At 42.0% G+C, this 24,573-nt stretch overlaps 1 protein-coding gene across 1 annotated transcript in view; it reads right to left on the bottom strand.

Moving 5' to 3' along the window:
• Positions 1 to 24,573, bottom strand: part of Wif1 (WNT inhibitory factor 1) — a 69,178-nt gene that overhangs the window by 24,242 nt on the left and 20,363 nt on the right. The window contains exon 3 of the mRNA XM_031349889.1: positions 946 to 1,054. Coding sequence (XP_031205749.1) covers positions 946 to 1,054 — 109 coding nt within the window. The remainder of the gene's footprint in view (positions 1 to 945; positions 1,055 to 24,573) is intronic.

Below are 24,573 nucleotides of genomic sequence, written 5' to 3'. Positions count from 1 at the left end.
TCTAGTAGTTTCAAAGGATAGTCATCATGGTGTTTACAGCATGAAAACTCTAAACACAAAATCTCATTAACAAAAAATGAGGGAGCAGAGGAACAAATGATAGCATATCGTAACATAGTATATGTTATGATAGTTTCATCCTTACGAGGGTAAGAACTGCCAGAAAGGCCCGTAAATGGTGCTGATCACCAAGGGTCAAATGGAACAACATAGGTCCTTGCAACAAGACTAGACAAAACACAGGGGTGCCTTCTGTTTCCTAAAGACCAGAAATCCTGGGTTCTGGCCTTGACTTTGCTACTTATTCCTAACATTTGACTTTGTCTATATTGGTTATGCTGTGCTGTGAGCCTTCATTTTTTAAGCTTATAAAATGGTGCTACAGTTCTGGTCTCCCCCTGATCAGGCTTGATAATGCTTGTGTGGGTATCACACAAGATGGAAAGCTAGGACTGAGTCGCATACACAGTTTTCTCAGCCAAGCAGGATGGATAGACTTGGAGGCTTGAGTTGATGTCCGTCTGTCCCTTGAAGAGTTTCTGACACTATGCTGACATGGGGGAACTTTGTCTTGGTTACCATTTGCTCCCAGCCACTTTGAACCTTTGTTGTGTTTGTGTGCTGATCCATACTCGCTGGCTGAATATATCCATCTAATCAGGCACATTTTTCTTCTTTTATCTCTCTTCCTTTATTAAAGAAGAAGCTAGAATCATTAATGAATTGTGCGTAGTCTGGGTTATATTGGGATATGGGGAAAGTGTAAGCCCATCATTTCTTTATCCTCATCCTAATCCTTTGCCTGAAGGATGATGACTAAGCTGCCCTCAATTAAACAGCTCTCCTCAGGAGAGCATCCCATAATCCCTCTAATGGATGACAAATGGATCCTCACCCCCATGAAATCTTACAAGCAAACCTTTCTCCAAAGCAAAGACCACCCACCTGATGCCTTGTGAGGCACTGTTCCCAGCAGAGGGACATTAACAGTTGGATCTGCCATGATGCCTTTATCCAGGGAGCGCAGAGACAGGAACTCATAGAAGTATTCTGCCTACAACAAAAGGTGTTACAAGTCAGCACCAGGGAAACCACAGTGACTGAGAAGGCATTTCTTGATGGAGCATCCACATGATAGGAGTGTGATCTTTTTCTCTCTGGGAACTCTAAAGCCCCAGACATCTACCATATCATATACACATAATTCATATTCCCTGACTTATACCAATGGAATTGAACCATGTTTGAAGGGAAGAGAGTCTCTAATTTACTCAAAGCATTTATTTAGAGCCTGCTCAAAAGGTCATTTAACTTCAACAATGTTATTAGTTGCTGTCTGTTGAAAGTATTTGGAGAAAAACAGAGAGATAAGTCATATCAAAACAATTAGCGATCAGCCCTTAGAAAACCATTCTTAGCAACTTAGGTCATTATTTTTTTTTAATCTTTTAGTTAAAATTTGTAGAACTGTAATAAATAGTGATTAATGAAATAGAAACCTGATGGCAAAGAAGACACTTAAAGCCCCAAATTTAAGAATGCTGCCATTAAGTTTGAAAGGTTTATATATAAGGCCTCAATTTAATAGAGAGAAAAGCCCAAAAGCTTAAAACAACACAAAACAAAAACATAGAAGTGACAAGAAGCCATAAAACTTAACAATGTAAACATTACCAGTTTCCCACTATGTGGGTAGTTATGAAACAGTCTTGCTACTCAAGTGACCACCAATACAGAAAATAGTTATGGGTAACTAACCATGGAGCTTTGATGCTCATGGGGGCTGGATGGATAGTGGTTAGAGCACTTGCTGCTTTTCCAGGGAACCAGAGTTCAGTTCCCAGGCTCACAGCTCCAGTTCTAACTCCAGCCCCAGGGTATCTGATACCCTCTTCTGGCTTCTGAACACATACACACACACACACACACACACACACACACACACACACACACACACACTATCTTAAAAACATGGTTTATGCTAGAAACACTCTGCTCTTCCTTAGGAATATGGGCAACGAACAAAGAGCACACATGTTAACCTGTGAAATAGGCAAGTAGAGAGGTTCTGCCATTATCTGTAGAGCTTTGGACTGGTTAGTTATAGAAATGAGTAACAGTCCATGCATGTGTACTGAGTGAGTTTTTTTTTTTTAAATGTGATTTTACTTACATTTAGCATAATTTTTATTTTATAATAAGGAAAATATAAAGAATGCACAGAAGCCATTCAAACCACGCTCTGCTTTAAATCACTGTCACATGCTGATCACCAAAGACTTCCTGGAGGGTAATGATAGAGTCTCGGCTGCCGTAGAGATTCTGTCTATATGGACAGTGAGCTAAGAAACACTCGCTGGGTTCATGGACCCAAACAGCACCTTCATGAGCCAAATCCCCTTCTTTGGGAGCAGTGATTCTAAAGGGACCAGAAATCTACTATGTTTGCTCCCTTGGAGAGTGACAGAGTTGGGTGAATTCATTTAAGTTTGTCTGCTGAAGGAGGAAAGTCAGCTCATGAGACAGATGAGCCCTCGCCTATGGAAGGGAAAGCAGGGATCTGAGGGAAACTCATGAAAGCAACGCTGTCAGGAAAGGTAATTCAATTTACAATGAATTCCTTTAAGGGGGAGAATGAATAGTATTTCTGTCCCTGCAGAAAAAAAAATCAATGAAAAAGACACCAGTTTTCAGAGATCCAGGTGTTTCCAATGACATCTATTGACCGCACCCACCCCCTCTGCACTTGATTCCATGGTGTTTATAACTAAAACATTTTATTTCATAACAAGGTTAAGGTGAAAGGACTTGATGCCAAACGCCACTGTAATTAACTGTGTTATTTGTGCCACTGAAGGGGATAAACCAGCAACAATAGCCCAGCAAATCCTGGTGTAGTAGACATCACATGTCCAAAGTCAATAGGAACTCTTTATTAATGAGACTTCACTAATTAAAGAATGACAGTGAAAACCTGTGTGGTTTTCACTGAGCAGAAAACCTCAAATCCTATACAATGTTACCCTCTGCTACCCTGGAAACACTCCTTTGAGCTTTATCACTTTGGAAATTAAAACTGCCTTCCTGTATGTGATACGTTTAGAAGTAACATTTGTAAAACTTTAAGAATGCCTTGACAAGAAACTAGAAGTTTTTTTTGGTCTTCAATGGTTTTGTTAATGAGAAGAAAACTGGAACATTGAGATTAAGGCATTATTGAGCTACAACTGATAATAACTAAAAAAAAAAAATAGTTTTTCTGCTTTCTCCATATTTTCAGTACATGGCCTGTTGTTTTGTGACATTTAATGCATTAACTTAAAAGCAAGCGTGGACACCACTGACAGTTCCAGGTGGATAGTGACGTCACTGATCTGCACAATGGAGGTCTTGGGCATCTGTGTTGACACAGCACTTGGCTCAGATCCTTGAATATGTGGGAGGAACAATCTGCATTAAAGTCATTGATGAACTTCTTTCCAAATTTTTTCAATACCATTGGAAGACAGTGGATCAGGAGGGAGCTCAGTTAGATCCTGGAAATGCAACTTGCAGGGCCCTTCAGTTCTCTATAGCAACACATAACACAAGCCAGGAAGGCATAGGTCTCATGGCTTTGCTATCTCAACTAGCCTTACCTTGGTGACTACATAGCCGGGTGAGACCACACTGGATGGGTTTCTCTAGATGGCCCATACTCGGAACTTATCGGCAGTAGCTTCTGCACTGCGGACTTCACGTATCTTTCTAGTATCTTGGTGGTTGGTACACATTCTGGTTTTCCTATTGCCACTGTGATTCTGGATCTAAGAAGTCTCCAAGCACAAACTGGTCAAAGTAGTTTCTTGGATATGATCAGCAGAAGGTGGCTGTTGGAGCAAGCCTTGTCTCCTTATCCTTCTTACTGAGGGCAATAATGGTGCTCACATCTCTAAAATATGAAATTTCCTTCATACTTGGTTTGGTGTGGAGTTTGTAAAATTTTTATTATGTTTTAGATTTTTTAAAAAATTTATTTAGTGTTTTTGGTGGCACAGAGTCCATGTGGGTGTCAGGGGACAACTTTTGGGAGTTGGTTCTATCCTTCATCAAGTGGGTTTCTGGGATTGAATGGAAGTTGCCACGCTTCGATATACAAGAGCCTTGACCTGCTGAGCTGCCTCACCAATCCCATACTCATGTTATACATGAATGCATTTTCAAAGGATTCTTTCCCACTTACTCGTTTAATTACAGCTTGAAAATTCTAACTTGAAGGTTACTTACAAATTAAACATCATTTCACCTAGCTTTGACACTGACTTCTTTGAAAAATTTACTTACCATTGTAAAGAGGTCTACCCATTGCTGCCATGTAAATAAGTGTGTGTATGTGTGTGTGTGTGTGTGTGTGTGCATGTATCATTGCCACAACACTGAGAGTGAACCTATCCTTCATTTAACTTAAGGACTTAAGTTAAAAAGTCATAAAATGGTTGTTCAAATGAATGTTAGATTTATGACATATTCTACCTTCTAGACAGAACTTTCCATTTTTACCTTATTTATAATATAATAAATGTTCCTAGACCCCAATCTCTCCATTGGAAAAACTTATTTGGAGGCAAATAAAATCCAAACTCTATGCCAAAAAGAACAGAGAACTGGCTTTAAAGTTTGGGAACAAGTTTCACAAATTACAGATTTATTACTTAGATAAAAGGAGCTCGGTATATGAACTGTAATAGCAAAGTTATATTGGAAACTGCTATTAGGAAAAAGTACGTTCTGTTTTATTAAATGACATGAGTGGAAATTCAGGTAGAGGTAAGAGGTCAGTGTTTTGGGAAATACATGAAAAGAGTGTTTTGTATTCAAACAAAGAATGAATCTATTCAGGAGAATGATCAATTCACTTTTAAATTAAGTTGCCGAAAAACTTTTGCTGGACTGCTTTGCCACACAGCAAAACATTTTTTTTTCATGGAGAAATATAAAAGGCACCCAAATATTATCAAGGGAGGAGTGCTGGAAGCCATTCATCTTGCTTCCAATGGACTTGGCTGAAATTGGAGTCATTCTGTCCAAATAGATGAACACATCTCTTAAGTGGCAAAGTTGAACAACTCAGAAGGCCTTTGGCTGGGGCTCTTCAGAGGACAAACAGAGAAAAAGAAGCAGAGACCAACATTAACAATGGGAGGAATCTAGAGTGCCTTTTCTACCTCTGAATTCCTGGGCTTGGGGAGTAGGCTTACTCTAACAAGCATAATAATTGCAGAGCTCTCTGAATCAGTCTTTCATAAAACCACAGCCCCCAAAATCTCTATTAAACTCTATCATGATGCTGATCCAAGTGGTCATGGGAGAAAAGTAAAACTAAAGGTATCATCTTTGTTGCAAAGGACATTTAAAACTCTTGCAGATACAAAGCACAGGGCAGGCAATGGGTTCAACATTTTAAATAATCTGCACTGAGTGTTGACTATACCCCAGTTTCTAGTCTTATGCCTCCCTAATATTCTTTAACAATCTACCATGATTATAGCATTTAAGAGCGATCCAATCAGCAGGGCACTAGGTATGAGACGTATAATGGGATAGAAAATAGCCCCTGTACTGTATGTGAAGGGTGGGAAGAGAGCTACCTAAATGAAGAAGAAGGAAACAGTACAAGGTAAAAACCCCAACAAAATGAATAAGTGTGCCCAATGCTTAAAATAGTCCACCTGCATGAGCCAAGACTGCCAGACCTCACCTCCAGACCTTCTCCTCTTGTTACCCCTCACCTGTAGGAGTTGTAGGGGGAGGAGCTGATACTAAATCTGGTTCCCTAATTGTTTCTTGATTATGTCAATAAAGACAGCAGAAGCCAATCACTGGGGGAAGAGAAAAAGGTGGGATTTTCGGGTTCCAGGAAGAAGAGAAGTGAGGAGGGGGGTTGGAAGAGGAAGAGGGAGAGGAAAGAAGGAAGATGGATGGAGGGAGGGGGAGAGGGAAGAAAGGAGATAGAGGGAGGGAGGGAGAGGGAGGTGTTTCAGGCCAGGCCTTGGGGAGAGGAGCACAGACACCATGTAAGATCTGGAGGCAAGTAGAACCCGTGGCAGCCTCTGTTAAGGGCAGAATCTGACATAGGATAACTGATGAGCTTAGAGCAATAGATTCTGCGGCCAGCCGCTGTGTTATCTGGCTGGTTTTAAAGTGTTAGAACTGTCTGGTGTTTTCCATCCCTGGCGACTCTGGTGGGCAGGAGAAAGGTCAGAGCCTGGGTGGATGTTAGAGGGTTGGTGGAGCTAACCTCTGAGTGGTTAGTGGGTGGAGAGCAATCGCAGCTCCCAGAGTTCATGGGAAAAGCATCAAGAGCTAGCAACTGGCAAAGGGGAGTGGCTGCTGATCATAGAGCCTAGCTGAGAGTGCAGGCAGAGCTCACAAGAAAAAGCAAGAGTGTTTCTAACTTACATGCAACACTCATACTTCAAAGTACTTGAAGTATGTGAGTACTTCCAGAACTCACTGCTGGGTCCCCTTCACACTTTCTGTTTTCTCTCTGCCCTGAACACTGCAAACCACTCATCACCATCCCTGTGGTCATGGTGCATCCACACTCCTGCTCCCAGTGACGTCACCTCGACTGGACTACAAGGAACAAATCCTTCTTCCCTTTCTTGCCGTCGTGTTTTGTAACAATTTCCTGTCCACTTACAGGTACAGTTTCAGTGATGATGGCTTTTCTGGTTTAATGAGTGTCCCCTCAAGTGACAAGGGTGGTACAGCTGTAAGATGAGGAAATCTGATAGAGATGGGGCCTTGTGGGAGGTCTTTAGACCATGAGGGACCATCCTCAAAGAGAATCCTGGTCTCCTGTCTGCTTCCTGGATGGGCACATGTATAGTTAACCTCGCCTGCTGTTGTCATAGTATGCTGCCCTCTCTAGAGGCCCCAATCCATACACTTAATAACTGTTTTCCTTGTTGTAAGTCACTTGCCTCAGATACTGTATCGCAGTGATGTGAATGAGCCAATGGCCACAACTCAACAAGTACTATGAGCATCTTTCTGCCAAAGCGCAGAACGTTCTCTCCTCCTGCCTCATGCCCATGCCTACACTCACTAATCCTGGTTCATTGCCATCTGAAACAGCTGGTTTCTTCAGGCCTGGGAACGGTACTACTCTTTTTCTAATAACAAAGACCCTAGGCATCATTCATTGTCTTTTCTTGTTCTCTCTCGTCTCCTTAGAGCCAGGCTCCAGAACGTTATCTTCCCCTTTCTTTTGCTACCTCTCTCCGTGTCCTTCTCCTTTGCCCTATTCTTTCATCACTAACCCAACTTTTTCTCTCTCATATTGATCGGCATTGCTATAAATACTACTCGCTTTCCTTTAAAAAAAAAAAACAGTGGCCACAAAACAAACCTGCCACTCACTGAAACCTCGTTTTTGTCATGTCTGGGTCCTTTCCTCATGCTTCTGATCTCCTGGATGAAGTCTTTAGCCTTGTCAGTATTTTCAGTCTGGATCAAATCTTTGTGTCTCCCTCTTCAACAGGTATGATCTCCTGGAACTCACCTGGCCAACCTGTGGTACCACCACAGGCACATTCCATTGCCTTCGCCTACACTGACTTCTCTGGACTTCAACTAGCATGTGCCTCAATACATAAACCACTGTGTAATATTGCTCAAACATTCACAAATATAGATCATTTTTTCTAAACTAGACAAAGTTTTGATGGAACGGTGCCTAGCTTTACTCCTTGTAAGCAGGCCCTGTACCACTAGGCTAAGTGTCCAGAGGGTAAGAATGGGATCTCTGGATATGTTTTTCCCCAATAGATTGCTGGAGATGTACACAATCAAAGTACTTGAAAACTATCTGGGAAGTGACAAGAAAGATCTAGAAGCATAAACTGCATTCTAGAACACGTTGTGGTAGCATTGGCTTCCAATTCTTCGGCAGGACAGAATTTTCTGTTTTGACAATCACTAACTTATTTTGTGGGTCAAAGGATGTCTCTGACTTTGCGGCCTGGTCACATAGGGCATATGGACTGCTTTTATTTTTTTTTAAAAGGACAACCAAATAAATATTGACACTTGATATCCATCCACTCTATGTATAGTTTGTGCTTCTTCTGGAACCAACCCATAGGAGTGAGCCTCCCAGAAAGAATATAAATGGACAATATAAACAGAGTCTGGTTCTGAAAAATAACGGTATCCCTAAGCTCTGCCAGTTGGATCTCCAGGCTCTTTGCTTTCTGTAACTTTCAGTGTGTCATTGTGTTAAGACCGGAAATTGTGGGAATATCAACAAGGCCCTCCTTCCTCATGCTGCCTTTGGCTTTCTCATGCTCCTGAACTGGCTTTCAGGAAAGAAAAAAAAAAAAGTAGTGTACAAAATCAAAATAAGAAAAAGCACCTTTCCATGGAGAATATTTAATTATTTCACTGGTTGGCATTGCAAGAAATGTGGTGTAGGGAGAGAATACCAGGCTGCCAAGTTCTTCTGTTCTAGTGATCATTTTTATACACACCAAACCAGACCACAGCCAGTGGGCTGGATGCAGGGAGTGAAATTACTGGAATATAATGGTGACATTAAAGCTTAAAGTTCAAGTAAACACATCTGGGACCACGCGAGTTTTGTAAACTAAAACTGGCAAGAGATCACACAGTTCGGCTTCACATAAATTTGAAATTTCTAAGACATTTTCCATTTTTCCTCCCAGCATTTGGAATCACCACTGCTTCTGAAAACCAGAAACAGACCTGGCGAGTTGACAAGCTGTTGGCCAGTCGCTCTCTTTCAGAAGTCCTCAAGACGCAGAGGCAGCAGAGGGCTATGCCAATCATTTGTTGTAAATGACCCCAAAGTTAAGGTATCTATTTTGAGAAGGAAAGGCAATGGGGAGCTAGAAAAGTAAGCGAAAAGCATTGGGTGGTAGGAAAGACTTTTCCAGGTCTGTCTCTAGGCCAGAGGAACAGAGAGGAATGCATAGATCGTAGCTTTCCAGTGCTCTCTGGAGGGCTGAGGGAATATCTCATTGGTAGGATGCTTGCCTCCCGTGTGCTGGGTTTGAATGCTAGAACTCTAACAACAGATATAGCCCTTCTCCGCACATGGCTTTCAGCAGAGTGCCCACATTTCAACTGGACACTGTTGGTAGTCTTGGGCTTCTGAATTCTTCTGGTTCCTTTTATGCTGCATGCTGGGTAACTAAAACATAGGAAGATGAGGAACCTGACAGAGAGAGAAAGAGAGAGAGAGAGAGAGAGAGAGAGAGAGAGAGAGAGAGAGAGAGAAGTATGTGTGGTCTGCCTGCCACTTTAAAGATGAGGAGAGTCTGAATGGGAAGTTCCCCAATTGCTGGCAAACGTGAAGGCTAATGTTAAGCTTCAGTAGTAGCAGGCAAGTGTTCAGAGAGGAGGAAAAGAGAAACCCCTACCGTGTCTTGTTGTCTAAGGACGTATTTGATTTTTGCTTTTCTTTTTTTTTTTTTAAGATTTATTTATTTAATGTATGTGAGTACACTGTAGCTGTACAGATGGTTGTGAGCCTTCATGTGGTTAGTGGGAAATGAATTTAGGACCTCTGCTCGCTCAGGTCAGCCCCGCTCGCTCAATCCCAGCTTGCTCTGGCCCAAAGATTTATTTATTATTATAAATAAGTACACTGTAGCTGTCTTCAAACGCACCAGAAGAGGGCATCAGATCTCACTACAGGTGGTTGTGAGCCACCATGTGGTTGCTGGGATTTGAACTCAGGACCCTCAGAAGAGCAGTTAGTGTTCTTATCTGCTCTTACCAGCATTTCCCCCCCACCATCTCACCAGCCTGATTTTTGCTTTTCTTAAAGTTTCAGACAGAGTGAGCTTTCACTTGCTTTGAGGTCTATATAGTTTTCAAAAACCTTTCAATATATTTTTATTGAATCCAGATGGACAGTATTAACTTGCTTCTCTCATTAAAAAAAAAATTAAAAATAGTTTTTTTTTTCCTTCTTTAGCTTTGGCTAATATCGTTCAAAGTACTTTGGAGAAAGTCATGTCAAAATAACAAGTACAAGATATTCTCCAATAGTTAGCTTGTCCTGTTTCTAAAATCCAAAATGGAAAGGGAAAATGTAATCCGTGGATACAAAATCCAGAGGGCTAGTTTTGCTAGCACAGTAAGGAGGCTATCCATTTATTTTATATGTTTCACTTTACACTTCAGAACAAGTCATTGCCTAAAAATGCTTTTTTAAATTTCTCTTTTGAAAGCATTTTTAGAACATCCATTTATCTTGTGTGCGTGTGTGTATGTGTGTGTGTATATGTGTGTGTGTGTATGTGTGTATGTGTGTGTGTGTGCACGTGTGCATGCATGTGCTACAGTGCTCACATGAAGGTCAGAGGGCAACTTGTAAGAGTCATTTCTAGACTCCCACCACGTGAATCCCAGGAGTCCAACCTTGGTTGTCAGGCTTGCCAGCAAACACTGAGCTACCTCAACCACACACCGCCCGCCCCCCAAATCACCCTTTAACTCTAGTGAGCACATGTACTGGTGTGGTACTTGCTTATATGTCCATTCTTCATCCTACTTCTGAAAAGGAGAAACTGATGCAGGATCAGATCAATCTTCTGGGTAAAGCCAATGATAAAAAATCCACAAACTACAGTTAGGTTTCTGTGGCTAACTCTGACTATCCCCAGCACCAGGATCTTTGAGAAATTTTGAGATCTGGCTAGATCTGTGTAGCCAAGTCTGTCTGACTGTCAAGATCCCTCAGTAATTCCTTTTAATAGCTCCAGCCTCTCTCTTCTTCTACACAACCCCATTGTCTCCCCCAAAGTCCTCAGCTCAATCCCCCTCCTTCTCTCAACTCAAAACAATGTTTCCAGTCATGAAAATAATGATTATCCAAAAATGAATTCTTTGAGCTCTCATCTATCCACCTGCAAATAGTCCTATCAAATCACTCCCAACCATTTTCCTTTCTGGAGTCCCCGAGCCTGGCCCCCATCAATGATGTCATCTTTCCTCATGCATACAAATGTGGGAGAATGCAGATTCTGTCTCTAAACCCATGAAGAGTCTGTAATCATGGCCTTCATAGTCTTGCTCATAGTCTTGATCTTCCCGTATCAATATGAAGACCCATGATCTTTGAATTCCAGTGAACATGTCTCCATCTTTGTCTCTATTGTCTCTGAAATTTGTTTTTCAACAAGCAACCTTTCTTCTTTGATGTACGAGCAGCAGCTGCCTCTCTCCTTCTTTGCTTCTACTTATCCTCTAGTTGCTTTTTTATGTGCTTTTTCTCCTTAAAACTATACTTGAAATAGAAGTTCTGCATATAGATCCACACACCCTTAGAATCTGTAGCTTTTGTGTCCATAAGTATATGAATTTTTTTCTGACAAAAATGGGCCTTTGGGCAGGAGAGATGGTTCAGAAGTTAAGAGCACTGACTACTCTTCCAGAGGTCCTGAGTTCAATTCCCAGCAACCACATGGTGGCTTATGACCATTTATAAAAGAATCTGATGCCCTCTTTTGGCCTGCAGGTGCATGTGCAGCAGAGCACCCACATTAAGTAAATGCATACATACATAATATTTTGCCAGGCAGTGGTGGCGCACGCCTTTAATCCCTGCACTTGGGAGGCAGAGGCAGGTGGATTTCTGAGTTTGAGGCCAGTCTGGTCTACAGAGTGAGTTCCAGGACAGTCAGAGCTACACAGAGAAACCCTGTCTAGAAAAAAAAAAAATGGACCTTTGTTTCTTCTATATTCTTGAAGAAGTATACAACTTTAAAAAAAAAAATAAGAATTACCACCTTGGTTTATGTCCCAATGGAGTTTGAAGTTAGTCTCTCATTGAATAACTTTTAAAATCTAGAACTATGATAGAGAACCTCAGAGACCCACACAGTGACCTAAGATGTGCACTTTGGTTTAGCTGTGGGGGTGGTAAAGACTTGCCCCAAGGAAGGATGGCAGAACGGAGATCTGCTCAACGAGGTGAAGTTAGCAGGGGAAGGAGAGGCAACTTTTTCTAGCAGAGGGAGGAGTAGGGAAAAGCTCTGACAGGATGTTGGCAGGCCCAAAGAGGCTGACGAAGGTCGTCATCCCATTCACAAAGAGGTTGTGAGGAGCAAATGGATACTGTATGTAAAGTGTTAGCACAAGCTGACATGTGGCAAGCAGTCAACCAATGCTGGTCAGCATTAACAGGATCAAGGCCAAGTGCTTCCTTGGTGGGGTGGGGCGGGGCAGCATGAGTTCCTGGGAAAGGGAGGCTTTGGCTCATGGAGGGGGCTGGAAGTGTGGGATCAAGGGTGATGTCTAAAGTTTTCAGCACCATCATGCTTGTGCTGTGGGTGCAAGCATCAGGACTCAGAAACGGAGCAGGGACTCAAGAATAGCCCCTAACAATCTGTCTGAGTCTCCAAAAACTATATCGTATGGTTTGAGTTAGCACGTGCAAGCAGAAGCAGGATTCTCTTTAGCTTTAAAATAAGTTAGTCAATATTATCAAATAGAAGATGTAGAGGACAGATGAACAAGTTGAACCATACCACAAAGACAGAATTAAATACTAGGACTATCCACTTACAAACTTTATAGGGATTCAATTTCTTTAAAAGAACAGAAAGCTTGAGGTAATGTTTTTTTTTTCTTTTAAGTTTTTTTTTTTTTAAGATTTATTTATTTATTATATGTAAGTACACTGTAGCTGTCTTCAGATGCACCAGTAGAGGGCATCAGATCTCATTATGGGTGGTTGTGAGCCACCATGTGGTTGCTGGGATTTGAACTCATGACCTTCTGAAGGGCAGTCGGGGCTCTTTCCCACTGAGCCATCTCACCAGCCCGAGGTAATGTTTTTTTAAAGGTGAAAGATGGAGGGGCAAACCAAAAGAGACCAAGAAGAGCCAGAGGATGTGGACCTTATGTGGCATTTGTAAGATATAATAGGAAATTTAAATGTTAGCTATCTGTTTCATCATATCAAGGAATATTTTAAAGCTCTTAAGATATATATATATATATGTATATATTATATATATGATATATATGTGTTGAAATTATTACAGATGAAATGCTGCTGCATGACATTGCTTTAAAGGGAGGAGAGAAGCTAGGCAGTGGTGGCACACGCCTTTAATCCCAGCACTTGGGAGGCAGAGGCAGGTGGATTTCTGAGTTCAAGGCCAGCCTGGTCTACAGAGTGAGTTCCAGGACAGCCAGGGCTACACAGAGAAACCCTGTCTCAAACTCCCCACCCGCAAAAATTAAAGAGAAGAAGAAAATGGGAAATACCAATGAAACAAAGCTGGTTCTGAGTGAGGAATAGTCCACGTATTCATAGCATCTCAATAAGTGTATGATTGGAAAGGTCCCTAATTGGCTTCTGTATTGAATGGTTTTCAACTCGTAGAGAACAACATGTCACACACAATCTATATTTGCTTACATATTCAGGTTTTTCTTACTCACATTCCCTAACTGATAGAAACTTTTCATAGCACAGAGACTACAGTGAGGTGTCTGTTTAAAAAGCAGAAAGCAGTTGCACATGATAGCACACACGTGTAACCCCGCTACTGGGAGAAGCAAGAGGATTACAAATTTGAGACCAGCCTGTGCAAGCAAGACTCTGTTCCTAAATCAAACTTTAAAAGGTACAGGGCTGGAGCTTGGTGACAGAGCAGTCCCCTGGCACACATGAAGCTGTTGGTTCTATTGCAGCATCAGAGATCGAAAGTACAGGGCTGAGCTGGCTATGAGCGTTATCTATAGAGGCCAGTGTCACCGCATCAGGCAAGAGAAGGGCTAGGAAGTGAGAGCTTTCCCTTAAAAATACATTAATATTTTATCCTGTGCAGCCATTTCCTATATTACTATGTGAATGGAGAGAAACCATATATCGTAAGATATTATTGTAGTTAAATTATGTTGTGTCTAGATTTCTAAAAACCTGTTTGCTTCTTATAGACTTTGTCTTCTACTTTAGCAATCAGTCTGGCCTACAGTTCCTAGCATGGTAGAGATTTTAAAGTAAGTCAGTTCTAACCAGTGGCAATAATAATAATAATAATAATAATAATGATGATGATGATGATGATGATGATGATGATGATGATGATGATGATGATAATGATAATAATACCAAATGATAATATTTTCAAACTGAGATGAAACTGAAAGCAAAGCATCCTATTTGACTGGTCTTTCTTTGTCCATTCCTTCCTTTAGTTAATCAGTGGGTTCTTACTGAACCTTCTCAATATATGCCAGACGTGGCTTGGGTGCTAGGTGTACGATACCCAGTGATGAACTCAAGCCCTGGCCTTAGAGAGCTTGCTCTCTGTGTGGTGAAGAAGAGGACAGAAGTGAAAAACAAAATGCTTCTGTGGACCTGAGCTGTGTGCTGCATGGGGGGCAAAGCCAGGGGGTGGGGAGGGGTGGGCAGGGGCCACTCTTTAGAGAGGAAGGGCAGAAAGGCTGCTGGCTGTGAGCTGACAGCTTACCAGAGGCTGGACCAGAGGGCAGAGCAAGCATGTGTCAGGGAAAGGTACTGTGGCAGAGAGAACAGTTAAGGCTAAGTGTCTGGGGTGGCCGCACACCTGGCATGCACAGGAACCAACATGGAAGCTCTGGACCAAGTGGGCACCCTGGTTACCAGCATCCTGCAGAGGAAGCTGCATCTCAACCCAGGCAAAGCCCTTGGCATTCCCAGGGGAGGGATCCAGGAAAGCAACACAATTCTAAACTTTTGGAACAGAAGACACAAACACCCTATCTCCATCCCCCTTGATTCTTTTCTGTGCCTTTAGCCCCTACCTAGGCCTCCATCAATGGGGAAACAGAACTGGCCTAGTGAGGTGCAGCAACCATATTACCCCCCAACCCACCAGCTACAGCCCAGGCAGGAAAGAAGCATTAACTTTGAGTGAAGACCAAAATAATCGGAGGACATTTTACCACCCGAGGCTGATGAGCAAAAGTCCAAGGATGGTCCTAAGGCTCCATCTCAACACCCAGGGCACCCAGGGCATAAACCCAAGGATCCATCCCAATGCCCAGGGAAAAGCCGCCTACACTGGAGGCTTCCAGGCCAGCTGGGAAGGGCGCAAGGTTGACTACACACGATGGCACTTTGCTTATTTGGTGTAATGGTTTTAAGCCCACTTCAATCCTTATTTGAGGTTGTTACGAGCCAAGAGGGAGGCAACAGATTTTTCCATTTGCAGTGTTAGCCAACCCCAAAGTCTGTCTTTGTCGTTAAGTCACGCTGGAATGCTAGGCTGAACAGCAACCTTCTTTAAACTCTGACTTGTTGTAGAAGTTCCCCAGTTTCTTTCCTGTTTCTAAGACACTTTTCTGCAAATTCCACAGTACTTGCCATTCCTTTCCCTAGCTCTGTCCCTAATTAATGATCAGCGCTCCATTCCAGGAGAGCAGTGAATGACAGCGCTTTCGAGTCTCGACGAGCAGTTCTGAGACAAATTTGAGCAGACATCCTGGTTAGTCAGGTTGATTTATTAAAAAAAGAAGAAGAAGAAGAACCAAACAATGCCGCATTAAAGCTGAATCAACTGTCATCTTTTAGTGACGACTGTTGATCTGATGTGGTGAGAGAAAGGTCACGTGCGTGGATAGGTTGCTCTGGCTTCCGGATGGTTGAATATCGTTAACTCGTACAGACTGATTCTGGACTACGTTCCAGCGTCTAAGCCTTTGTTCTCAAGGCCCAGAGGATGGCTTTGAAGTTCTAACACACCATTACCAAAGAGTAACCTTTTGATTATGATCTCATGAAAGTATAATCCATAACGTACATGACTTAAAACCATGGCAGACAATGACAGCCCTGTAATTGGGCCTTTATGAATTCCATATGTTATGGATCGCTCCGTTAGCTTGTGGTCCTGGGTGGGATACATATCTCTTCCCTAAATACAACTGCTGAACTTTCATAAAAGGCAATGAAACTTTTTACAGGTACTACCAGCCCTGAACTCGTCAGAGCCCTCATTTGGGTATGGGGTCTGAAAGGGCAGGGCTCCTGGAAAGCCTATACGGATATATAAATATTTTCTCTCCTATTCAGTAGACATTAATTTGTGTAAAAGCATTTTAAGCCAAGCTAGTAACTTTTTACTTAATTGCATGTCCTGTGTGCTTTCAATAACACCAGGAGATAAAAAGACTTGTCAGTATACAATTGTTAGACGTATACATGAAGATATATTCATTTACAAAGGCTTGCTCTTGTGTAAAGTTCTGTGATGATTTGGACCTGACTCAGGAGCCCATAAGTAATTTAGGTTTCCTCTCTTTCCCAGCTTCTCCTCCCTCTGCCTCCACCTTTCTCATTAAAAGGAGTTACATTGTATTAGTGAATTGGAAATGTGAGTGTTTGGCACAGCTTAATTGCCTTCTAAGTTTAGGGAGGAAAGAAAGACAGTGAGCCTGAAAGAAAAGATTTTGGTGAACAAGTAGCAAGCACAGATGTGACAACAAACCCAACGGTTTCTGATCGACTGGAACAACAAACCTGAAGTGCGCAGGAACAAATGGTGACACAATAAATGACATCCAAGGAAAGATCAGGTTCCTAGTGTTAGATGACATTTTAGGACTTCAGAAAAGACAAGAGTATAAAAAGCCAACAGCACAAGGAAAGAAAACAACAACAACAACCACAACAACCACAGGACCAGGCAAAGGAGCTGCTGCACCCATCTCCTGCCCTTACCCCAGCTGTGGCTGCCACCCTCGGCCCTGCAGTGTCACCTGGGCGAGTTTTGGTGCCACTAATCAAGGATTTTCTTTCCTTTGGAACACACTTAAAAGTTGCAAACACCAGTTTTCGGCAGCAGACATATCCAGGTCCGGATCCCTGAGTTCAAATCAACAATACTCAGAGAGTATTGAGGCTCCCCCTCCTCTCCCCAGAACCACTCTGCTTGACAACATACTGGTATATTAATAATCATAATGATATATTATAATTATAATTAATAATTAAAATTGGAGTTATTGACTTCCCATGCCTTTCTTGCATCTACATTGAAAATCTGACGTTTGGCCCCACTCCTTCCACCTGAGCATCATTCTTAAAGACAGATGCTGTAGCTACCATTCACATCCAGTGTCTGCCTTACTTCACAGAGCGAAGTCTTGCACAGTACAAAAGGGAGATCAAAGAAGATGAGCAACTCCAAAGGGGCTACGGCTTAGGCTCTTAACCATTTCCAATTTGGCCGCTTTTAAAGAAAATCCCAGCGAGCTCATTAGGGTCCCCAGTTGTGACAGAAGATGACAGACCAGATGAGAAGAAAAGAGGAAGATCAATAGAAAAGCTGATGTACACAAGTCAGGGAGGCTGGTGTGATCTGAATCACAATTCAGAGGATGTATGGAAACCAAAAAGCCCTGAGAGTGGAGTCTCTTTTGTTCATTATTTTATTCATTTAAAAGAGGTGACTGCAGATTATACATTGACAGCTTCAGTACTGGTTTCAGGGATATATATATATATATACATATATATATATATATATATATGTATATATATACATATATATATATATATACACATATATGTGTGTATGTGTGTGTGAACAACCTAGACTTGAAAAAAGTCAAAGGAAGTAGAAAGTAACAGACCAAATTCACACCAATGATTCCTCAAAACAAAGGCATGAGAGCAATAGAAAGAAATGGATCTTGTTTCAAAACTCAGCCTCAGTTCCTTGTGACCAGGCACACTGACTGACTGGTAGGCAACCTAGCTTTGTCCATCCTGATGGATGGCCCAGCCACCCATTTAAGCACAGATCTATGTTGAAAAGGAATATAGACTGGGTAGTGATTGCTTTAGTCTTGGAAATAGACTTATTTAGGGATTTTTTTATGACATAAACAATACAAAGACACTGAAAAACTCATGACTTTCCTTAAATTGAATAGGTTTTAATACTCAGGGAGAGACCATCTCCCAGATGTTCTTGACTAGTTAAAATATGAAGCCATTACCACCCAGCAGATGATTCAGACAGATAGACACCCACAGCCAAACAGTAGATGGAGCTTGGGGACTCTTACGGAAGAATAGGAGGAAGAACTGTGGTCCTGAAGGTGATAGGAACTCCATAGGAAAACCAAAAGAATCAACTAACCTGGATCTTTGGTGCTCTCAGAGACCAAAGAACATACATGGGCTGGGCATAGGCCTCTCTGCTCTTATGTAGCAGATGTGCAGCTTGATCTTCATGTGGGTCCAGAACACCTGGAACAGGTGCTATCCCAAAAGCTGTTGCCTGTATGTGGGATGTGTTCTTCTAGTTAGGGTGCCTTGTCTGGCCTTGGTTAGACAGGAAGTACCTAGCTGGGAAGAAACTTGAAGTGACAGGGTGGGAGGGATACCAAGGGGGTCCCACTTGCTCAGAGGAGAAGGGAGGGAAGGGTTGTGGGAGGGAGGTAGCTAGGAGGGGGCAGGGAGCAGGATGTGAATAAGTAAAAAAAAATTATATTAAAAATATGAAGCCATTAAGACTAGAGTAAAACTTGCAAGGGTAAGAAATACCATGGAAGGGCTGGAGAGGTGGCTCAGCTATTAAGAGCACTGACTGCTCTTCCAGAGATCCGGAGTTCAATTTCCAGCAACCACAGGTGGCTTACAACCATCTGTAATGGGATCTGATGTCTTCTTCTGGTGTGCCTGAAGATAGCTACAGTGTATTCATATACATAAGTAAATTAAGAAAAAAAACATTGTTTAAAAAAACAAAAAAGAAATACCATGGACAAATGTGCTTACTAATAGGAAGAAAGGGCAAAGAGGAAAGGAAGGGTTTCATTTAACTTTAAAATTTGTGGCAGCAGAATAAACGCATAGAAAAACAGCAGAATACAAGGGTTAGTAAGTATGTGTTAGCATAATGCTTTCCTTCCTCTATGGATAGTGGGTAAAAGACCAAGTCAATCTGTGAGCACAGGCTTGGAAAAAATGTGTCCAGGTTGGGACAACTTTCCAAAATTATATAAAAACAGTGCTATATTTAAAGATCAGTACTGTCTCTCAAACAACCAATCATGCATGCTTTTAAAGATCTGTATTTGTTCCTTTTAAGGAGGTTGCATTTAGGGGATCTCAGAGGGTTTTGTTTGGTTGGTTAGTTGTTTGGTTTTGGTTTTTAGTTTTTGGTTTTTCGAGACAGATTTTCTCTGTGTAGCTCTGGCTGTCCTGATCTCACTCTGTAGACCAGGCTGGCCTCAAACTCAGCAATCTGCCTGCCTCCGCCTCCCAAGTGCTGCGATTAAAGGTGTGCGCCACCACTGCCCAGCTCTTATATATACATAAGTCAGTGTCCACAGTGGCCTTATGAAGTAAGATGGCAGATCGTGACACTCCAAAGCTGGAAAGATGCTAGGAGGGCACATAGACATGGATGCTAATTAGGCTACAGGTCCAAAGCCTGCCCAACACCTCTCCCATGTGCAACCTCACCTCCCTTCCAACGTTTCTGTGTGCTGTTGTTGGTTACCGTCCATATCCTGGACACTGTTGAGTAAAACTCATCATGGCCAGAACCAAATGGTCCTTGCCTTCAGCCCACCCAACTAATGCTTCAACAATGAACACTAAAAATCCACATGTGCATGCCTGTGTGTGGGGCTGTGTACATACATCAGCAGGCGTCTTCACTCTACATACTAAGACACTGTAAGGACGGTTTCATTCTGCATTTCACAGGGCTGCTGAGTTGTGATACAATGATATCCCTCCTCACCCACTAGAGTTGAAGGCTGAAATAAAGTGGAGATCTTGGCTCTGAGAAAACATACTCTTCCAAACAGCTCCATTGCTAGCTGTTTCTGGAATTGCCAGAAGTCTGTCGTCATGTCATTTCTCCTCTGAAAAATGGAGCACTTGAACTTATTCTTAAGGTGCCTTCCCTTCTGGAAACATTGGTCAGCATTTCCCCTCCAGGTTTAACAAAGAGCCAGGAACTTTGTTGGACAGGGCAGACATAGTTCCTCTTGAATATGCATCTATGCAGAGAATATGTAAGTTCTACAGTGTTTGAAGCCCAGCATATTAGCTGTGAGGTAGTAAGATCTAATGAACAATCTCTGAAACAAATACAAAGCTGGAAATCCGGTGGAAACACCCATGGAGGCGCACTGGACCCTTATCAATTCTTCGTGCAGATGTATAATGCGTATTGATAGCCAGTTGATGAGACGACCGTAGAATAAGCCAGGCGGGTAACTGAGAGTGACCTTCCCTTCTGCTTGTCAGGTGTCTACACCGTGTGCTGTGCTCACAGCAGCCGCAGGACTACCTCTTTTTGAAGAGACAGCAGGAGGAAGATGCGCTGCTCCGAGGCCAGGGGCAGATAAACAAGACTTTGCCCCATTCCTGGTCTAATTCCACAGAGAGTAAACCTATCAGAAGTGAAGGTTCTGACAGGACCTGAGCCCTGCAGTCACCTTGATGCTCTCCCGGAAGACTCTGCCAGATCTAGTCCTTCCTCCGCTCAGGCAGCTCTAGAGACTCTGATTGGTAAATTTAACTTGTCTTTTCTTTGTGGGACAAGTAGAAGGGGGCGTGGCTAGAGAAGGAACACAGGGCACCCTCTGCTAAGCCCACAGTGCAGAGCGGTACTCTGCCCCGCCCCCTTCCATCCTACCCCGCACCCCCACCTCCACTCCCACCCCCACCCTCAACCCCCGGCCATCTTTTCCTTTTTGAATACCCGGAAGAGCCTACTTTTTTAATGAACTATTTTGGGGGTTAGTGTATAAAATAGTGGATTTCATTATGCCACTTCATATGTATATGTCATTGTGATTTTCTTAATTTCATCCCCGTCATCTTTTGTCCTCTGTCCCCTACCTGCCAGTCTCCTGTTCCCCACCTCAATGAGAGAAAACACATTATACTTATCTTTTTCTTTTTCTACTATTGTTATGTCTTGTTTCCTTCTCCTCTGTGAGTGTACATGAGGGGGTGCGCATAGTTCCCTCATATGGATGAAATAGGATTGATAAGAAAATTGGTAAACTTGTTCTATAGCTGGCCTTAAATTTGTGGCAATACCCTGCAGCTGCCTCTGGAAGATTGAAAATTACAAGAGTGAGTCACTAGCCTTGGCCCATTCTTCCTTTCTAAAAAAGGTTGCTATTTAGTCACTAATGGCAATGGCTTAGAACCTGGAATATGTCACCATCCCTGCTCCTGCCTGGGAGCCCTCTCTAGAACAGTCATCCTAACGCTGTGACCCTTTAGTATACCCTCATGTTGTGGTGACTCCTGACCATAAAATTATTTTCATTGCTACTTTATAACTGTCATTTTACTAGTGTTATGAATCATAATCTTCATGTCAGATATGCAGGATCTGTAATATGAGACCGCTATGAAAGGGTCATTTGACGCCAAGGAGTTGCGACCCACAGTTGAGAAACACTGCTTTAATGACTCACAGATCTAGTCTGTCCTCCAAACAGATAGCTCTAGAGACTCTGGCAAACTACCTGTTGGTCTCACACTGTCTTGTCCCATGAAAATGAAGGAACTCAACCTCCATGTAGGCAAAAATATGTTATTTAATATGTAGACATTTTTTGAAGAGTAAATATAAAAAAGTAAATATTCCAGTTGTGATTATTTCTAAGTATTTATGGGCATATATACCTGTGTGTTTGTGCATGTTCATGTGATTGTGTGTGTGTATATGTCTATATATGTGTGTATATGTATGTCTATATTATGTGTATATGTATATGTATATGTATGTGTATATGTATGTGTGTATATGTGTGTGAGTGTTTAAATATATGTATGTGTATGTATATATATGTGTGTGTATGTCTATGTATGTGTGTATGGATGGAGGGATGTATATATGTATGTGTATGCATGAATGTGTGTATGTGTGTGCGTGTCTATGTATGTATGTGTGTATATGTGTGTATGTCTCTATGTGTGTCTGTATGTGTATATGACAAACAAGAAGCTCTTCAGGGTATATTCATCCATTTAAAATTAGAAGAAGACGTAGCTGGAAAGATGGCTTGGCAGTTAAGAGTCCTTGTTGATCTTGCAGGAAAACAGTTTGATCCCTGCACCCACATGATGGTTAACAGCCAAAGGAGTTCCATTTCCTAAGCTCTATTTTCAGACCCTCTCCTGATCTCTGCATGCAATGGGTACACACACAGTGCACATATTTATATGCGGGCAAAATATTTGTACATGTAAATAAATAACTTCAAATATAAAGATAAAATCAGTCAAGGGCCCAGCGAGATGGCTCAGTGGGTAAAAATGTTTGCCACTCCACCTGAAGACCCCAGGAACCCACACGATGGGAGAAGAGAACTGACTCCAGCCAGTTATCATCCACCCTTGTTCTCTGGCATATGCACAAATACACAGTGCCCAGTGTCCTAACCAAACAAAAATATAAAATACAATATAAACAGTAGAAAATGCACCTTCTCAAGTTCAAAATGCCGTTTTGTGCATTAGAAATCACCGAACTGCTTTTCTATTTATAGACGACAGCATGGCATCTGCCAGATGACTCCAGAGCTCAGTCGCCATCCCTCCAAGTGTCAGTTCCCAACCTTCCTAAAGCTGCTCATTTCATAACTCTACTTCATAACTGTGATTTTGCTGCTGTTATAAATCATAATGTAAGTATCAGATATGCAGGATGTCTGATATGTAACCCCTGTGAAAGGGTCATTCTACTCTCAAAGGGGTCACAGGTCGAGAACCACTGCTCTAAAGCCTCTTACCTTGAAGGACACCCACAGCCTTGTCTAACAGAGAGAACTGCCTACCACACACTGATAGCTCGCTGCCCCCTACAGCATGAAAATCTTACTGAGTTAGCCTTGCCATATCTGAACAGAAATACAAGCACACATTAACCAGGTCCAGTTGGAAAGCATCTTGTGTGTGTGTGGGGGGGGGGTCATTTTAAATCTATAAAAGAATAAAAAAAATTTCTTTCAAAACTCTGTTGGAAGTATGTGGAGTAGTCATTATAAGGTCAGTGGTAATGCATGGGCGAAAAGCCTGCGTGTGGATCTGGAGTCTTTGACTCAGACATTCCACTTCTGAAATTTAGTCCTAAGGAAGTAATCTCAATATGGAAAAAGTTTCATATAAACATGCTGTATTTCATGATGTTATTCATGATAGTGAAATGTTATGAATAATTTAGACAGGAGAATTTTTAAATATGCAATGGGATATTGTGTAACCATTTTAAAATTAAGTTTACAAAACATGTCAGCAAATATGTAGGAAAGTGCTGCTCTATCCTTAGGCAACTGACAGAGAAAATGGGACTTACTGCTTTGCTCAGACAAGCACCCACACATTAACATTTTCCTTCTTCTGTCTTCTTTCTCCTTCTCTGTATTTTCCAGAAGCTTTTAGTGAACAAACACAGTAGTTCATAATGGAAAAAAAAGTAATGAATAACTTATCAGGATCCATCAGAAGAAATGCTATACTCAGGAAGTGAAGGATGGTGCTCTAATGAGATCCAGTTTGTGTTCCTAGTGAGTAATGGGTTTTGCAAGTTATAATTATTACAAAGACAAGCAGAGATGTGAAAGCCTGTCTTTTAACAGAAAGAAAAAAAATCTTAGAGTTCTTAGTCCTTTGCAAAGAGCCAAGCCAGGAATAAGTATGAGTGTCTATAAAGAAGGTATGCTTTGGGGAAGGTTTTGAAGGACAGGTATTAATAATAAGGCTCTTCTGTCTGTCTTAGAGTTCAGCTCCTAAAGTCATCTCATTAGTCAACCTGAGGGAGCAGAAGCATGCTAATGCAGCAGGCATAAGTGCTGTCCAAAGAGAGTTTAGTGGATTCTGTAGGCCAACAATGTTTGGGAAAGTTATGGCTGATTTGTTTCATCGCTTTGACAAGTGATGGTACTGTCTGAACTGTTTCTATTCTTGTAATCTGAGTTCAAACACAAGACTAAGAACAATGCAGAAAAGACACTGACTAATAAGAAGTCAGAGGCATTGTCGAAGAGAAAGAAACTCCTTTATGCGACAGATGAGAGAGAAAGTGGAATACTTGTCTGAGGTCCCAGATAGCGGGTGTAGGAGCTGGGCTCTAAGCCAGGTCTCCTGAGGCAGGCTCAGTGTGACATTCTGAGTTCAGAGAGGAGGACGCCATTCACTTACAGTGGAATTTGGGCACCCTGCCAACACACTGCTGGCTTGGGATCCAGCAGCCAATCTTTCTCTAGCCCCATGATTCCCACCTAGCTCAACGGCTCATTAATACAGAGAAGAGCCCACTTCCTCAGGGTCCACTATGTGTCAAGTGCTTTGTACACAGTATGTGACTGTATTCTGCTGTCCCTGCAAAATAAAGTAAATTATTGATTTCATTGATTTCATTTTAGTACTTGACTATGAGGCCCCAAGAGTTTGTTAATCAAGACTTGATCAACCACTGTGATCTTTGAATGGGTTTATTGTTCAGGGTCTCTAGAGAAATTGAACTAAGATCTCTCTCTCTCTCTCTCTCTCTCTCTCTCTCTCTCTCTCTCTCTCTC

The sequence above is a fragment of the Mastomys coucha genome, unplaced genomic scaffold (genome assembly GCF_008632895.1).
Source record: "Mastomys coucha isolate ucsf_1 unplaced genomic scaffold, UCSF_Mcou_1 pScaffold4, whole genome shotgun sequence".
NCBI lineage: Eukaryota > Metazoa > Chordata > Mammalia > Rodentia > Muridae > Mastomys > Mastomys coucha.
Note: the sequence above shows the minus strand (reverse complement) of the source record. Positions and strands in the feature narration are given on the sequence as shown.